The 19198-nt window shown below is 35.9% G+C and overlaps 1 protein-coding gene across 1 annotated transcript in view; it reads left to right on the forward strand.

The window, feature by feature from the left end:
- Positions 1-19198, forward strand: part of LOC111157850 (AT-rich interaction domain 2) — a 160670-nt gene that overhangs the window by 139195 nt on the left and 2277 nt on the right. The window contains exons 17-20 of the mRNA XM_022519543.1: positions 6806-6944; positions 7036-7121; positions 9388-9511; positions 9599-9690. Of these exons, the coding sequence (XP_022375251.1) occupies positions 6806-6944; positions 7036-7121; positions 9388-9511; positions 9599-9690 (441 nt within the window). The remainder of the gene's footprint in view (positions 1-6805; positions 6945-7035; positions 7122-9387; positions 9512-9598; positions 9691-19198) is intronic.

A 19198-nucleotide genomic window follows, 5' to 3' on the forward strand; every position in this document is an offset into this window, starting at 1 on the left:
CTACTTTTATATGTGATTAAAATTTTGGTGGAGGGTACAGATTTTGAAAGCATATTTATTTAAACAAGATTCCTGAGAATATATTTCCTACTTTGGTATATAAAATGTATGACTGCTTCATAGACCAGTAGGTTAGTAGGAGCTGGGGCTAGAGGATCAAATAGCAAAAACAGAAACCTTTCCTCTATTAATTATTATTACTATTACTACTGTTTATATTATAATATTATTAATTATTAGAAGGGAAGGAGATAGGGCCAAAGACATTTGGTTTTGACTGTCTTCCATCCAAATTCCTTTCCTATGTTTGAGATAATTTCCCATAATTTTAGTCTTACTAGAAGGCAGGACATATCTCTTTCTACAAAAGCCAAAAAAAAAAGGGGAAAAAACCAAATACTTGCTTACTCTCCCATTGCTTTCAGCAGCTAAGCCAGTCATTAGTTGCCCTTACCCGTGGCTTTGAATCTAGACTGATGGTGGCAGACGGAGGGCTGGAGCAGCGCAGTATGTAGTTTTGCGAGGTCACTGGTTGGGGCTGTCCAGTTGGCACTTGTAATTTTTAGTCCCATGTTAAGGCAGTAAAATAATTTCTTTTAATAATGAACTTAGTTGTCTTTTTCTTTTGTGTTTATATTTTGGACTTCTACAATTGGATATGTGACAAAATTGGGTAAGCCTGCCAGCGTCATTGTTGGCTTGGGCTTTTCCCCCCAGATTTTATCAGCTTGTTACTAAATCTCATTTGAATATAAAATAATGCATACCCTTGGTATCTCTTTGGCCAGAGAATGTTATCTGTCTAAAGCAATTAGATGTCAAGGGTTGAGGTAAAAGTTAATTGTTCTAAATTAACAATATAGCTTTTTTAAAATCTGTCTTTGCAGTGTAGGTTTTTCTTATGTATAGTACTATCATTTAGGTGCATTTATTAACATTTAAATGCACATCTTACTTCTAAACTAGAATTTTCCTAATAAAAAACCTATATCCCATGTGTTTTAAGTCAAATTAAATGTTTTTGCAGCAGGAGGGCAAGTAAGAGGAACATGGAATCCTTTTCAATCATTAAAGAAAAACAGCCTGCCATGAACTTCAGCAACTAAGAAAACTTTAATTGAAACTCTCTGAACTAAAGTATTATTTTCAACCCTTTTATTTACATTTTAAAAACAAAGGAAACAATCATAGCTTTATAGCCACAGATGTTTGTTTCTAAACTGTTCTTTTAAATGTGAATTATTAAAATATCATAATATGTGTTATTCATATGAATAACCTGCATCGATTGCAGACTTTTAAATAATAAAATCTTTAAGGTAGTAGGAAAAGTGTGCTTTGTTTACTTCATTTATTTATGTGTTTATGATGCATAAGAAATTGATTGATGGTAGGAAAAGTGATAGCAATAACCATTGTATAATGGCTTTATTTTCTTTTCTTTCTTTTTTTTTTTTTTTAAAGATTTTATTTATTTATTTGTCAGAGAGAGAGGGAGAGAGAGCGAGCACAGGCAGACAGAATGGCAGGCAGAGGCAGAGGGAGAAGCAGGCTCCCTGACGGGCAAGGAGCCCGATGTGGGACTCGATCCCAGGACGCTGGGATCATGACCCGAGCCGAAGGCAGCTGCTTAACCAACTGAGCCACCCAGGCGTCCCTAATGGCTTTATTTTCAAGTGGAAAGTGTTGTCGCCTTAAGCAGCTGCTTAGAGTATGTAGAATCCACAAACTTGCACCTAGTAGCCTTATGCAAATATTTGTTCAGTTGAAACAAACAGCTGAAGGAAAAAAGAATTTGATGAAGGAAATTTAAATAAAGGAGTAATGGCTAATCCTGAACTTTAGCTGTAGCTATTTATGTAAAGAGCGGGGGACTAGTCATTATAAATTGTATTGATGATGTATTTGAAAATAATATGTACCTTTGAAAGATGGCCAATGATGAAGAAAAATTTTCAGATATAGTTACTGTAATAAATGCATTAAATATTGGTTAAATTTATCATTACTTAGCCAGATAGTTACTATCTTTTGTGACAATAATGAGATCAAAGGAAAAGTGTTGTTTCTGTTGTTTTTATTTGGAGTAGCGTGTATATTATTACACTTAAGTATAGAGTTCAGTAGAAAGGAAAAGATAGAAGATGCAAAAGAGGAAGTAGTTTATGAAGGTTTGTAACAGATTCCAGGATATACAAGAAGGAATTAACCCTGGAAATAGTGACTACTTAAGATCCAAGAGAAGGGGGAACTATGAGTAATGACAGAAAATTTAATACAGAGGAAAAGGAAGTTAGGGCAGCTCTAATAGAATAAACTTAAATTCTTTCAGGAATAAGCCTTTTTTTTTTTTTTCAGACGATTAACCAATATGGCAATATCCTTAAATTTACAGACTCAAACTATATAGGGGAAGACAAACTCTGAAACAACCAGATTGAAATTTAGTGTTTAACAAAAGGTGAAAAAGTTGGGAGCAGTTTTGTAGGGAATGTTTTCAGGAGCAGAAATTAATAGAATAAGTTGTAATGATGAGAATCACTTGATAATCGGGAACATTAACTTGCAGGTGGACTAAACTTTATTTAGCAAGGCGTGGCAACTTTGGAATAGTTATTGGAAGTCTCAGGGTAGAGATTAGTAGGATAGACAAGGTGAAAAGACGATAAATTACTAGTGGGACCACTACTGCTGTTACTACTACTAATGATCATGATAATAGCTCTCATTTATCGTTGGCCTGATATTTGCTAAATGGCTTTACACATATCAAATTTAAGCCTCACGACCACCCTGAAAGATAGATTACCAGTAAGCAAAATGAGTTTCAGAAATGTTATTTGTCCAGTGCTTCCACCTGTGGTTGTGCTTCCACACCCCTGGAGGGGAGGGATGTGCTATTCATGTTAGAGATGTCAGAGAATGTATTTTTATTACAGTGTTTTTTTAGCAGGTAAAAGTATCTTAGTGAAGGCATGCTTTTAATTGTACGTATAGCCATACTGTGACAGCAGTTTATCAAATTCTGTGAGTAACAGTCCCTGTTTTGTATAAACACACACACACACACACACACACACACACACACACGGCAGGGGGTACAGCTTAAAGGAAATATACAAAAATGTTAACAGTCTGGGCAATTAAATCACAGGGAATTTTTATTTTCATTTAGATACACTTGAATTTTCCTGGTTTCTTTAAGTGAACATGTTTATTTTGGGTGGCAGGGGTAGGTTACTGATGGAAAGGTAGTAATAAGGAAAATTGTTCTAGACACACTAGTATACAGTAGTGGCATCCCAGTTATCTCTTCCCCTATCCCTTTCCCAAAAAATCAGTAACATTCTACAAACTCATTATCTGTTTTGCACTGGAATTGCATTTAAGCTTTAAAAATCCAGATTTTCCATTTAATGTATTTGGAAGCTGTAACTCGTTTCTACCCTTATATGATCATTATACCCAGCTCCATTCTTAGTTATACTAGTAATTGTACCTTCACCAGTCAATGAATGGTTTGTATGACTTGAGTAGTTAGATAAATAGTAAACAGACTTAGGATAGAGAGGAAAGGTAGTAGAAAAGAGGGAAATAATAGACTCTGTGCAGGGCTGGTGAAGTGATGAACACTTGAAAATCCCTGTGATCTTAAAACTGTACATATATACAGCTTCATAAGTTTAGTAATTTGATTTAAAGAAGCACTAATTTTATCTTTTTTTTTTGTCACTAGTAAATTCATCAATTTTGTGTGTTATAAATAAATTTGATTCACTTAATGTACTGTGAAATATTTTAGAGTCAGGTATCATTTTGACCAGTACTAGTAGTAGTACATTTGGGTTTTGGTGTGTGTACAAACAGCTTTACCTTTTAATTAATAATTTATAGTATTTAGATAAGATACTAAAAGCAAAATAAGAAGTGCCTCCTTGTGACAATTATTAGAGCTCCAGCCATATTTATTTCATATTAATGAAAAGCATTGTTTGTAGCGAAAATTAAAAGAGATTCCAAAACTAAAAATATAATTTTAATTATACAGTAAGCTCTTCTTTTTTTTTTTACATCCCCATGACTTACTTTATAACTAAAAGTTTGTATCTTTTCCCTTTACCCCTTTGTCCACTCACCATCCCCCACCTGATAACCACCAGTCTCTTTATCTATGAGCTTGTTTTTTTTTTTTTTTAAATTCTACATATAAGTGAGATTATATGGTATTTGTCTTTCTCTGACTTATTTCACTTGGCATAATACCCTCTACGTCCATCCATGATGTTGCAAATGGCAAGATTTTATTCTTTTTTATAGCTGAGTAATCCATTATATATAGGTATACCACAACTTTTTTATCCATTCATCTATCAGTGGACACTGAGGTTGCTTCCATGTCTTAGCTTTTGTAAATAATGCCGCAGTTAATATAGGGATGTATATATCTTTTATAATTAGTGTTTTCATTTTCTTCAGATAAATACCCAGAGGTAGATTCATTGGATCATATGATAGTTCTAGTTTTAATTTCTTGAGGAACCTCCATACTCTTCTCCACAGTAGCTGTACCAGTTTGCATTCCAAACAACAGTGCACAAATGTTCCCTTTTCTCTGCATCTTCACCAACACTTGTCACTTTCTATTCTTTTTTCTTTTTTTTTTTTTTTTCAATACTAGCCATTCTGACAGGTGTGAGATGATATCTTATTGTTTGGATTTCCATTCCCCTGATGATGAGTGGCATTGAGCATCTTTTCATGTATCTGTTGGCTATCTGTATGTCTTTTTTGGAAAAAATATCTATTCAGGTTCTCTATTTTTTAATTGAGTTGCTTATTTTTTGCTATTGAGTTGTATGAGTTCTTTATGTATTTTGGATATTAATCCCATATTAGATACATGATTTTTCAATACTTTCCCCCATTCAGTAGGTTGCCTTTTCCTTTTGTTGATGGTTTCCTTTGTTGTGCAGAAGCTTTTAGTTTGATATAGTCCCACTTGTTTATTTTTGCTTTTGTTGCCTTTACTTTCAAATCAAATCCAAAAAAATCATCGCCGAGACTAATAGCAAAGAGCTTACCACCTGTGTTTTCTCTTGAGAGTTTTATAGTTTCAGGTTATACACTCAAGTCTTTTATCCATTTTGAGTTAATTTTTGTGTATGGTGTAAGATAGTTGTTCAGTTCATTCTTTTGCATGTGTCCGTTGAGTTTTCCCAAAACCATTTATTGAAGAGACTTCCTTTCCCCTTTCCCCAACATATATTTCAGGCTCCTCTGTTATAAATTAATCAATCATATATGTGTGGATTTAGTTCTGGGCTCTGTACTGTTCCACTGATCTGTGTGTCTCTTTATGCCAATACCATACTGTTTTAATTACTATGGCTTTGTAATATAATTTGAAATCAGGCAGCATGATGCTTCCAGGTTTATTGTTCTTAAGATTCTTTGGCTATTCTGAATCTTTTGCATTTCCATATAAACTTTAAGATTGTTCTTTTTCTGCAAAAAATGCCATTCGAATTTGGATAGGGATTGTATTGAATCTGTAGATTGCTTTGGGTAGTTTGGTCATTTTAACATTATTAATTTTTCCAAGCCATGACAGCTTCACAATAAACTTTTGGTATGTATTTGTATAAGAATATATTTGAATGGGGACGCCTGGGTGGCTCAGTTGGTTAACCAGCTGCCTTCGGCTCAGGTCATGATGCCAGCATCCTGGGATCGAGTCCCACATCGGGCTCCTTGCTCGTCGGGGAGCCTGCTTCTCCCTCTGCCTCTGCCTGCCATTCTGTCTGCCTGTGCTTGCTCTCTCTCCCTCTCTCTCTCTCTCTGACAAATAAATAAATAAATAAATAAATAAATAAAATATATATTTGAATGGTATAATGATTCTTGACATTGTCTTTTATAATTCAATATTCAATTACTCTTGATTAAAATTTATTTTAAAATTTCTATCACATATACTGCACACCAAGAACTAGTTTAAATACAGACATACTTTTATGATATCCATAAAAAAAATCAAGTCCTAAAAGAGCTCTGCCATAAACTTTAAAGATACTGATTATGCAAATATTTGAGTTGCTGTTTAGTAATTGAAGCCTTTTACTGTCTGGATTCCAGTATTCTCTTTCATTGCCATATATTCTAATTAATAAGGGAAAATAGTATCTGACTTTCTTTAGGTTGTATCCTTGCCACGTACCTGCTCAGACATTTGTACATTGTTAAGCCCCCAGGTATGAGTAGGGTATGATGTTAGAGAAATGAGGGCTGTGGATTCTTAAACATGGACAAACAAAATGTGAATTCAGCTAAAATGCCAGACTTACCAGAATTTATAGCATTTAGAGTGTTGGATCTAATATTCTAGAGTTTTTATATGTAACATGAGGTCTAGTAAATGCTTAAGCAGCTTCTAAAAGTATAAGAGAATATGGTATTTGCTTGTAAAATAGTTTTCTCTTGTGTTTTAAAATGACACATGATTTACTTTCAAGAGATTCTTAGCTCACTTTCATTGAAGGTAGGGAATTGAGAATGAAACATAATAGACTTAAATTACCAAAAGTCTTCAGTATAGTTGAATAATTTGATTCTGAAATATAAAGAGAAGTTTTCAAAATAATTTCAAAATATTCCTTGAAATGAAATGAATGTGAGCTTTGCCTACACTATTATGCCTAGTATTTCTGTATATTGATCTGGGACTTTTGTATTAGGAGAGCAAGTCTTCTGATTTAAATAATATATGCAAATGCCAGAAAATTTCTACTACTTTTGTTCTTTTTAGGTGGTTTCAGACACCCTCACAGGTTTTCTACCATGCAGCAACTGAACATGGAGGCAAAGATGTATATCCAGGGCAATGTCTTTGGGAAGGTTGTGAACCTTTTCAGCGACAGAGGTTTTCTTTTATTACCCACTTACAGGTACACTTTCTTCATACTATTTGATCAGTAACTCACCTGGTTGCATTAAAGATCTTGATGCATATTCTTTTACTTCCTCTTTCTCAAAAAGGATAAGCACTGTTCAAAAGATGCCCTGCTTGCAGGATTAAAACAAGATGAACCAGGACAAGTGGGAAGTCAAAAATCTTCTACCAAGTAAGAACCATGAGTTTACTTCCCATTGCACATACAAAAAGAAAAGTCAAGAAACTAGGCAAAACATAGTACCAGTGAAAGACAGCTTAGCATATTAGGTGACCAGAGACCTAGGTTCTAGTTGAGCTCTACTGTTAACCAGCTATGAGACCCTATTCCAACTGCCTAAATTCTCTGAGCACTTTTCATTCTGGCTAGAACGCATAGTCTGTTAGGACTTTGTAGCTATATTTTGATTCTGATCTGTATATAAGTCATTAGAAGTGATGACAGATGATATTTCAGAAATGCTTTGTAAAGTGGAAATGTATATATGGTTCTTTGTCCTTTGAGAGAGTAATTGAATATGTATTTGATAATGGCAAAGAGATTTCTTCCTACAAGCAGTCCTCTGAGGACAGGCCAGGGTTTCGTGTGAGGATTGTATACATACCACATTTACTATATGGTTGTTCATTTACCTGTTATTTCATGAGCCCCATACTTATAAGGCATGTAGTTCAAGTTCTATCTGGGTGTAGATTCCTGTAAAAGCCTTATTGGATTTACCCAGTATTTATCTCCTACTCTGTCTAACTGAGACCTTTAGTTGTAGAGTCTGTAATATAAATAATATGTTTAACTCTCAAAATGTGAAGATATATTAATTTGTCCCCATTTATTGAGATATTGCTGTGTACTTGGCATTGTGCCAGAGATACAGAATTCTAAGAACAGGATCTAATCTTCAGATCTTCACAGAACTGAAATTCTGGAAGAAGAACTAGAAGTATGGGAACACAAGCTGTTCACACACTTCATTCATTCCATTATTATTCAGTGAGCATCCACTGTGTGCTAGGCACTAAAGTGTGGTATGAGGTATATGTGACCAATGTACATTTTGCCATTCAGTGTCTAGAGATCAAATGAGAGATATAAGTAATTCTTACTATCTAGTGTAATCATTACTAAAACGAGGAGATGCTCAGGACACTATAAGAGCCCATGTAAACCAACCTAGGAGACCACGGAAGGCTGTCTGATAGAAAATGCATCCAAACTGCGACTCAAAGAGTGAGGAGTAGTTAGCTGAGAGTCTCATAAGCCATAGTCATGAGTTTGGATTGTATCCTAAAGGCAGGGGAAAGTCATTTTTCTGCCAAGTATATTTTTCTATAATTTCCACTGTACTTAATTTGTATGTATTATGTAGTGTATAAGAATATGTTGGAATATATTTGGTTTTGCTTAAATTCGAAGGAAAAGATATTTGGGATGTCAGTTGCAATCAGTCAAAAATCTTTGTCACTTATACCTGACTTCCAATAACAGTCGTATCTATATATAGATATTATTATCTGTAGACGTATATCTAGATATGGATGTAAACTGGTTTACAATTTTAAGATTGCTTTACATTCAGAATTAGTTTACTTATATTTAAAAGTGCCAGAAATCACCCCACATTCCAAAACCTGAAGCACAGAGGGGCAAGTGGGAATTTCCGAAGTCACTCGGGTAGTCGGCGTGCCAGACTACATTTCCTCACATGTGACTCACTGCCATTGCCTCACGAGAATGCAACGGATATTGATTTTTTTGACCAAGGAAATCTGGCATAGTTTGAATCTTTTATATAAAATCTGTCTCTGCATTCCCTCCATTCTGTATCTTTCATAAAGGACAGTAGAAATACACTGAAAGGATTGATTGGTATTATCAAATAATGATGACAAATACAATGATGTAACAAAGTAATAGTTTGAAATACTGTGGTTAACATAATTTCTTGTTACTGTCATGTTAGGTTATCTTTTTCTGGATAACCTATCCCTGTATCAACACATCCTTTGGTAATACTATTTTACTCTCAGATACTGTTTAGCAAAAATAGCTTGCAACTCAAATTGTAGACTATTTTCTTCTTTGTTAAAATCTTCACATTACATTCAGGTATGTGAACTCCACAGCTTTGATACCCTGTTGTATTGATTTTGACTGCATGTTTACTGGCACAGTAACTTTAAAGGTGAACTGCACCAGAACAGCTGTTGTTTGCTTCAAAATTGTTAGATTGGAAATAAAAGACTAGCAGCTTCACCTTGATACTAAGAGCCCCTTGCCTAGCCTGACACAAAGTAGACATTAATGCTGGGTCATGGGAGCTTTGATTTATCCTGTATCCAGTTTCAGAGGAAGCACCCTAGGAGCTGGCAGGTTTGTCACCCTTGCCAGTCTGTCTGTAACATTGTGTTAACAGTCTCTCTCTCTCTCCTCAACTCAGGCAGCCTGCTGTGGGGGGCACAAGCTCAACTCCTAGAGCACAGAAGGCCATTGTGAATCATCCCAGTGCTGCCCTGATGGCTCTTAGGAGAGGATCAAGAAACCTTGTCTTTCGAGATTTTACAGTAAGCAAGCCTTGAAAGCCTTACCTATAAAGGTGTGAGCACTGTATGATTTAGATCTTTATTCTTTTCTTTTCCTTTCTTTTTAAGGATGAAAAAGAGGGACCAATAACTAAACACATCCGACTAACAGCTGCCTTAATATTAAAAAATATTGGTAAATATTCAGAATGTGGTCGCAGGTGAGTAATCTGTTTTCCGTAGCCCGAGTGAATTTAGATTATTTTACTTTTACATGCAAGTTAATAAGATTAGATATCTGTGTTTTTATTTACTGTTTTTCTCAATTTTGTGAATATGTCCAAAAGCTTATGCCAAGGTCAGGCCATCGTGATCTCTTAAAAGCCAAAAAAGTCGAAGTTCAAACAGCCGAAAGGTGATCTTTTAATTTGTTTTATTAGGTTAATTTTCTTGCTGACCATAGCATTTAGAGCAAAAAGTAGATTTACTAAAGAGAAACCTTACAAGTTTATGGGGGAGGGGGAGGAGGAATGAATTGGGAAATGAACATGTGTCATTTGAATTGTGTGGCGTTAGGATGGAATTTAATTTGGTGATTGGCATTTTCCTGAAGCCATCAGAGTCACAGATACTGCTAAGATTCACTCTAATGCTCTCAAGTTTAAAACTGATTTTCTGGGGCTCCTGGGTGGCTCAGTTGGTTAAGTGTCCGATTCTTGATCTCAGCTCAGGTCTTGATCTCAGAGTCGGGAGCTCAAACCCCATGTTCGGCTCCAAAAAAAAAAAACAAACATGCTTTTTAATGGACTTAAGCAAGAAAAACTCGGGATTTTATAGATCTGTAGAAAGTAGAAACAGTGACTCTAATCCTTGAGAGAGCAAATGTGGAAAGTTCTGTTGGACTTTATCTCCCTTGGAGATTGTCTCTAATTTTCTAGTATTCCTTCTACATCTTCAGCTGACTCACCTTGGGCTCTTTTGTCAAGAAATTATCTTCTGAGAGTAGGCTGGCTAGAAAGATGCAGAAGAGGTGGAGAGCCATTTGGAGAGGGGGTGCAGGAAGCCTGTCTGAAGCTCTCCTGAGCCTCCCTGACTGTCCTGGGAGCCCACACTGTTGGCCTAGGGCTTGATTCTGTTTGCAAGAGAATAGCCCTCAGAGATCCTGTCTATGAAGAATGATATTTGCTCCCAAAACTTGTCTTGGGGCACCTGAGTGGCTCAGTTGTTAAGCATCTGCCTTCGGCTCAGGTCATGGTCCCAGGGTCCTGGGATCGGGCCCGAATCAGGCTCCCTGCCCAGCTGGAAGCCTGCCTCTCCCACTTCCCCTGCTTGTGTTCCCCCTTTCTCTGTGTGTCTGTCAAATAAATAAATAAAAATTAAAAAAAAAAAAATCTTAAAAAAAAAAAAGGAAAAAGAAATTATCTTCTGAGACATCCTGCCTTCTGGCTAGTGACTTTCTCTCTGCATTTTTCTCCTCAGACATGTTAGTAGTCCCATCTCCCAGATGTATCCTGCATCTAAATTATTTCTCCTCCCCCACCCCCACTGGTAACCTTGCCTTCTTAGTTCTTTTATGTTTCTTGCAGTAACTTTCCAGCTGAATTCTCCCACCATGAAAACAGTGGTACCAATTACAAAAGGAAAGGGAAAAAAAAAAAGCAACGAATTTGAGTATATCAAAGTTCTGTAAATTAAAGATGAATAAAACTTAAAACTAAAGTTTAAACAACAGTATTTGCAATGCAAAATTTACTATATTTAGTGTATCCTGTGTTCTCATGGGTGAATAAGAAAAATTCTTAACATTCAAATAGAAAGATGAGCAAAGTTTTTCAGAAAGAAAGAAATATGAAGGTTTCGTCACCATACAAGAACACCAGCTTCTTCCTTCTTCATTCATAACATGGTTTCTTACTGCCTTTCTCACTGTGCTTTCCTCTCCACCCTCCTTGTGCTTCATAGCTTACATTTCAGTTTTAGCCACATACAGATTCCTAATCGTTAGAATCTTTCAGGGCGCCTGGGTGGCTCAGTGGGTTAAGCCTCTGCCTTCGGCTCAGGTCATGATCTCAGGGTCCTGGGATGGAGTCCCACATCGGGCTCTCTGCTCAGCAGGGGAGCCTGCTTCCCTCTCTCTCTCTCTGCCTGCCTCTCTGCCTACTTGTGATCTCTCTCCCTCTCTCTGTCAGAAAAATAAGTAAAATATTAAAAAAAAAAAAAAAGACTCTTTCAGGTCACACTTTTGTACTTTTGGTTCCAACATTCATACTATTCTCCTTGCCTAGAATGCTGTTCTCCCTGTGGTGCTGGCCTGGTGAATAACTGGAAACCCTTTGTGATTCAGCTCAGATAGAAGCTTTTGTGTGCTGCCTCCTGTGCTGTGTTCCCTTCCCCATCGAGTTCATTCTTCTCTATTCTTGTGACCTGTCTGGTAACATTTTTTTTGGACATTCTCAATATTTTATTGTTTTTCTAAATTTAAATTCAAGTTAGTTAACATATCATGTAGTATCAGTTTCAGGAGTAGAATTTAGTGATTCATCACTTACATCTAACACCCAATGCTCATCCTAACAAGTACCCTCCTTAATACCCATCCCCCATTTAGCCCATCCCTTACCTCCCTTCCAGCAATCCTGTTTGTTCTCTACAGTTAGGAGTCTCTTATGGTTTGCCTCCCTCTCTGTTTTTATCTTATTTTTCCTTCCTTTCCACTATGTTCATCTGTTTTATTTCTGAAATTCCACTTATGAGTGAAATCCTACAGTATTTGTTTCTCTGACTTACCTCGCTTAGCGTGATACGCTCCAGCTCCATCCACGTCATTGCAAATGGCAAGATTTCTGAGTTAATATTCCATTGTGACCACATCTTCTTTATCCATTCATCAGTCGATGGACATTTGGGCTTCTTCCATTATTTGGCTATTGTTGGTAGTGCTGCACGTGCCCCTTCGAATCAGCATTTTGTATCCCTTAGATAAATGCCTAATAGTGCAATTGCTGGGTCATAGAGTAGCTCTATTTTTAACTTTTTGAAGAACTTCCACACTGTTTTCCATAGTGGCTGCACAGTCTGCATTCCCATGAAAAGTGCAAAAGTGTTCCCCTTTCTCCGCATCCTCACCAACATCTGTTGTTTTCTGAGTTCTTAATTTTAACCATTCAGATACGTGTGAGGTAGTGTCTCATTGTGGTTTTCATTTGTATTTCTCTGATGCCGAGTGCTGTTAGCATTTTTTCATGTGTCTGTTCGCCATGTGTATGTCTTCTTTGGAGAAGTGTCTATTTATGCCCTCTGCCCATTTCTTAACTGGATTATTGATTTTTGGAGAGTTGATTTTGATGAGTTCTTTAAAGATTCTGGACACTAGACCTTTATCCAGTATGTCATTTGCAAATACCTTCTTCCATGCTGTTGGTTGCCTTTTAGTTTTGTTGATTGTTTCCTTCACTGTGCAGAAGCTTTTTATCTTGATAAGGTCCCACCAGTATTTCATTTTTGCTTTGTTTCCCTGGCCTCTGGAGATGTGTCTAGTAAGAAGTTGCTCCAGCCACAGTCATAGAGTTTGCTGCCTATTTTCTCCCATGGGGTTTTGATGGTTTCCTGTCTTATAATTAGGTCTTTCATCCACTTTGAGTTTATTTTGGTGTGTAGTGTAAGAAAGTGGTGCAGTTTCATTCTTCTGCATGTGGCTGTCCAGTGTTCCCAACATCATTTGTTGAAGAGATATAACATTAATTTTATGTTTTGTAAATGGTTTTAGGGGTACCTGGATGGCTCAGTCAGTTAGGTGTCCAAATCTTGGTTTTGGCTCAGGTCATGATCTCATGGGTTGTGGGATCAAGCCCCACGTCAGGCTCTGCACTCACCCGTGAGTCTGCTTGGGATTCTCTCCATCTGCCCCTCCTCTTACTCATGCACAGGCTCGCTCACTTGCTCTCTTGCTCTGTTGAATAAGTAAATAATCTTTGAAGTGGTTTTTATATGGATTTTTTCTCCCGCTAACCTATTTGTAGACTTTCTCTGTGTAATCTTTGTAGCCTGAACACCTAGCACACTACTTAATATGTAGTAGTTAATCTCTACTTTCTCTTCATCCTTAAGATTCAACTCTGGGGTTACCTCTTCCTTACCTGACGTCTTCCTCACTAGCCTGCCTCTGACCTAGGGTGCCAGAGATACTCTCTATCACCTCACATATTCCGTATCGCCATCCTAGGTGGTGAGATCTTTGAAAGCAGGGATTGAATGTTGATTTTCACTTTTGTGTCCTCAGTGCCTTGCATATTGTTTGGAATGTATAGGAATTCAGTAAGTATTTGATTGATAGACAGGCAGAAGGAAAGAAGTGTCACGAATTCACTCTTTTCTAGAGTTCTGATCTGGAATTTGTGTAAATAATTGGAATTCTAAAAGTAATTTTATAACTTTTTCTTAGCACTTTCTCCTCACATTCAAACTGTAGCAGAGCCACTTGGGCTAGATAAAATTTTGAGCCAGAAGTTTTTGTTTTACTGTTTTTGTTTTGTTATTGATTTTGTTATTTTATATTTAAACCTTCCAAGTGTCTTCTGGCATCTTCAGTTATTATGATCTTAGAATAGCAGAATCAAAAGAATGGAAACAATCCATTAAATTCTTACCATTCATCCTCCCAGTGAAGGTTGAACTGTAGAACTTCATTCAAACATCTCCAGTGATGTGGAGTTTTGCTTAGCAAGAATACTGACAGAATCTGGCAAAACATATGTGTGAAGAAGAGAGTGTAGGAAATTAGATAGCTGCAAAAGGTAATTCCCTGTTGAGATTTCTCATCTGAGAGTAGAATAAGTAATAGGGTATAATTTTTTTTTTTTTTTTTAAGACTGAAGCCAACTCTGTTAGCAATAAGAAAATTGCACGTTGATCGGAAGATATGTGGAAATTTACCTTCATTTTTGTAGTATAGTGTACTGAACAATATGAAATGTCAGCATATTTAAAATTTGGAATTCAGAATCTGATTCTTTGAATAATGTAAAAAGGTTAAATCCTGTTTATCTCCATTCTGATTAAGTCTGAGCTCTGAAGAATTACAATATATTTATCCTTTTGATTTATATACCTTTTATTAAAATAATACTTGGGTACTATTTAAAAATTAAATGGTACTTTTCTGTACATGATAATGAACAGTCTGAAAAATAAATTAAGAGAATAATTCCATTTTCAGTATATCCACCTTGGGAATTCCTTCAATATTGAATCCCTTTTCCTTGAATCTGAATATTTCCTTTACTTGACTTTTTTTCCTCCTCATACTAAAGCATATCCTCTAGTAATTTTAAAACCCCACATATCTAAAAATGTCTTTATTTTTACTCCTGATAGTTTGGCTAGATTTAAAATTCTAGACCAAAAAGTCTTCTTTTGTTTGTTTGTTTGAAGTCTGTGAGGGCATTGCTCTTAAGGTCTTCCAGCATGCAGCTTTGCTCTTAAAAAGTCTATAACATCCTGGTTCCCTTTCCTGTATTTGTGATCGATTTCTCCCCTATTAGGATCTTTTTTTCTTACCTTACTTTCTGCTATCCTGAAGTTTTATGATGATGTATCTTGGCGTAGGTGTTTTGTTGTGATCATTCAAATGGGCATTTTATTTCAGTGGATCCTTTTTCAGTCAGAAGATTCAAGCCCTTCCATAATGGGAATTTTTCTTGAAAAAAAATTTTTTTTTAATTCTCTGTCAACCATTGTTTCTACTCCCCATTTCTTGAACTTCTGTTTTTTGGATGCTAGACCCTCATAGACTGATCCTCTAATTTTCTTTTCTCTCTTGGTTTTCATTTTGTCTGTTTAATATATTTCCTGGAAATTTCTTTGACTTTATCATCAAATCTATTGAGCTTTTACTTAGGCTCTCCTTGTATTTTTAAGAGATCTTTCTGAGTGCCAGTTGTTGCCATTTTATTAAACCCTGTTCTTCTGTTCCCTATAAGTATAGTTGCTGTTTCCTCTAAATTCCTCAAATGAGCATTTGGAACTCGTTTTCTATATTAAGAATGAAATACCTGCAAGCCAGTTAGAAGCTTTGAGGGCATGATCTTCACTTGCCACTGGTGATGGCCATTTTGACCCTGAATGAACAAATTTGTTTATTAGAAGTCCTTCAAATGTCAGTCTCTGGAGAGACATTATTTCTCCAGGGAAATTTCTGATTTTCTTGCCTTTAGAGGTAGACAATTTGGAGGAGGGTCAATCCCTTGCTATAGAAACAGAATGGGAGAGGAGACCAGGAGGACCTCACTGTGTTAAGTATCTTACTTTCACCCAGTCCTGTTTTTTGTCTGATTGATCCCTAACCCCAGCCTTCACTGTGTCTTTGTTTCATTGGTCCTACGCCTTGCCTTTCTGGTTTAGTTTCTTCTGAAAATCTTCTTTGACTCATTTTGGCACTATTTTGAGAGGGAATGGAGAAAAATCTGCATTTAAACTGCTAATTTGTGTCTTAAATTGTTTTTACTAATGCTTACAAATTATATTTCACTATCTATTAAGTGTATTAAAGTGACACAATGTTTATCCTTTATTAAACATATCAAAAAAAACCCTTCAAATTTGAAATTGAAAGAATACGATTTTATACAACAAAACAGGCATATTTTGTTTATCTGGTGAGTGCTTATTTTTTAAAACCTCTAGAAGTAAAAGATATTAATTTATATCAAAAATGGAATTGTTACAGGGTGCCTGGATGGCCCCATTGGTGGAGTGTGCAACTCTTGATATCAGGGTTGTGGGTTCGAGCCCCGTGTTGGGTGTAGAGATTACTAAAAAAAAAGTAAAATCTTAAAAAAAAAAAAAAATTGTTACTTTAGAATTATCCTGATGATTTAAATTTAGTCTTTTAGTTTTATCCATATGACATGAAAATAAAAGAATACATTTTATCATGTGGAAAAATTATTGTAATTGGTGAAATTTTTCCAACTGAAAGATTTTTCCTTATCAAAATGTTAATTATAGAGGGAAAATAATATGATCCCACCTTATAATTTTTTTTAGTATTTAAGTATAATTTATGTAGTGTTAGTTTTAGATGTACAATGTAGTGTCTGGACAGCTCTACTATACATTACTCAGTGCTCATCAATATAAGTGTACTTCTAATCCCCTTAACTATTTTACCCATCCCTAACCTATCCCACTTCCCTGCTGGCAACCACTAGTTTGTTCTCTGTATTGAAGAGTCTCTTTTTTGGTCTACTTAGCATTATATCCTCTGGGTCCATCCATATTCTTCAAGATGGCAAGATTTCATTCTTTTTGATGGCTGAGTAATATTCTAATATGTGTGGGCATGCACATACACTCACACTACAACTTTGTGATCCATTCATCTGTGGATGGGCAGTGAGTTGCTCCCATATCTTGGCTATTAGAAATAAAGCTGTAATAAACATAGGGGTGGGTACATGTACCTTTGTTTTCTTTTCCCAAAGAAAATTGTAGAAATTTCATAGTTCATTTAAAAATTTGATTAATTTTTGAAGTAAATCATACCTAAAATATTAAAAAACAGAAGTGTAAATCCCAGTGAATTACCATAGAGTAAACCACCACATAACCAACCATTCAAGTTCAGAAATAGAGGAATACCAGTACCACAGAGCCCTTTTGATTCCCCACCTGTAATTTATCCCATTTTCCTCAATGGGACCACGACCCTGATGGTACACCACAGAATTTTGCCTGATTCAACTGTACATAAGTAGAATCATATGGTGTACATTCTTTTGTACTAGCTTTTTTATTCAGCATTGTTTGTGAGACTCATTATGTTCCATGTAGCAATACATTGTTCATATTATTGCAGTATAGAATTCTGTTCTAAGAATATACTCAAATTTGTTTTTTTCCATTCTACTTTTGGTAGGCATAATGGTGGTTTTCAGTTTGGAGCTATTAAGAATAATGGTGCTATGATCTTCATATACATGTTTTTGGCCATATCCGTATATGTTCTGTTGAGACTTTACAAAGGATTGGTGATTCATTACAACTTGAGTGCATAATGCCAGACAATTCCAAAGAGGTTTTATGAATTTATACTCCCTCCAGCGATGTATGAGAGTCACAGTTGCTCCACATACTTGCCAATGCTTGGTATTATAATTTTAAAAATTTTTAGTTTTAGCCATTTTGGGGAGTATATGTACAGTATGGAAACTACATAAAAGCAAATATCAAAATAACCAAAAAACATGAAAGATGCTCAATTCTTTAGTCTTTAATCTCCTTTTTTTAAAAAGATTAATTTATTATTTGAGAGAGGACATGAGTGGGAGGGACGAAAGGAGGGGGAGAGAGCCTCTGAAGCAGACTTCACATTGAGTGCGGGACTGGACGCTGGGCTCAGTCTCATGATCCTGAGATCATGACCTGAGCCTGAAAAAACCAGGAGTGGGCGCCTGACTGACTACACCACCCAAGGGTCCCAGTCTCCTTTTTTTTTTTTTTTTTAAACAGTTGTTTTACTTCTTCTTTTGCTTTCATATGGCAAAAATGGTACAATCCCCATGTGTTCAATTTTGGCTTTGAGTTTCTGTGTCTTTTCCCATAAATTGTTTCCCTACAATGTTCATTCAAAATTTGGAAGTCAAGCTGCTTCCTCTTTAGTTCCTTTTACCCAGGGTTATTTTAATGAAGGCACTCTGGTTCTTGGGTAATCTCATGCTGGTTGATTTTTTTTTCTGACATTTTTCTGACTTTAAAAATGTAGAAGTTTTCACTCATATGGTAAACTTGACATAATTTTGCAGTGAACACCTATACATACCATCATCTAGCTTTTACCATTGACATTTTACTACACTTTTCTTATCATATAACTATTTCATCTTTCCATTTCAGGCTGATTTTTACCACTTTTCTCCTCACCCCTCAGCATCACTCTGTTTTTTGTGGGTTTGTTTTGTTTTGTTTTGCTGGACAATGCTCACTTTTATAATTTCTCTTTATATACATAGCCATGTCAATATTGTAATTTCAGGGGTAGAAAATTTCTTTTTTAAGCTTATAAATTAAAAAGAAATAGCTGTTTTTATGGGTAATGTCTTCTTCAAGTGATAAGCTTCACTTAATGAAGGGAAAGAAACTTGAATCATCTCTAGAATATAATTTTTCATATAAAAGTGTCTTAAAAGCAACCATCTTAGGGGCACCTGGGTGGCTCAGTCGATTAAGAATCTGACTTTTGGTTTTGGGACAGATCATGATCTCATGGGTTGTGGGATTGAGGCCTGCATCAGGCTCCATGCTCAGGAGGGACTCTGCTTGAAGATTCTCTGCCTCTGTCCCTCCCACACACATGTGCTCCCCGTCTCTCTCTCTCTCTCTCTCTAATAAATCTTTAAAAAAAAAAAAAAAATCTTATTTTTCTCCAGCTGTTTTCTGACATCTGAATTTTTATTTAATTTTGCCTTATTGTGGCAAGGACACAACATGAGATCTTCCTCATAACAAATTATTAAGTGTATCACATGTTATGGTTGACTATAGGTACAGTGTAGCACACTGCATCTCTCAAGCTTATTCATCTTGCTTAACTGAAACTTTTTGACCATTGATCCTCATTTCCTTCTCCCCACCCGCAGCCCCTGGTAAACACAATTTCACTCTTTGAGTCTATGAATTTGACTACTCTAGAAACATGATCTGAATTTTCTAGAAGCATGAATGAAGCTTGTT

The sequence above is a fragment of the Enhydra lutris genome, unplaced genomic scaffold (assembly GCF_002288905.1).
Source record: "Enhydra lutris kenyoni isolate GAN:26980312 unplaced genomic scaffold, ASM228890v2 scaffoldscaffold56, whole genome shotgun sequence".
In the NCBI taxonomy this organism is placed as follows: domain Eukaryota; kingdom Metazoa; phylum Chordata; class Mammalia; order Carnivora; family Mustelidae; genus Enhydra; species Enhydra lutris.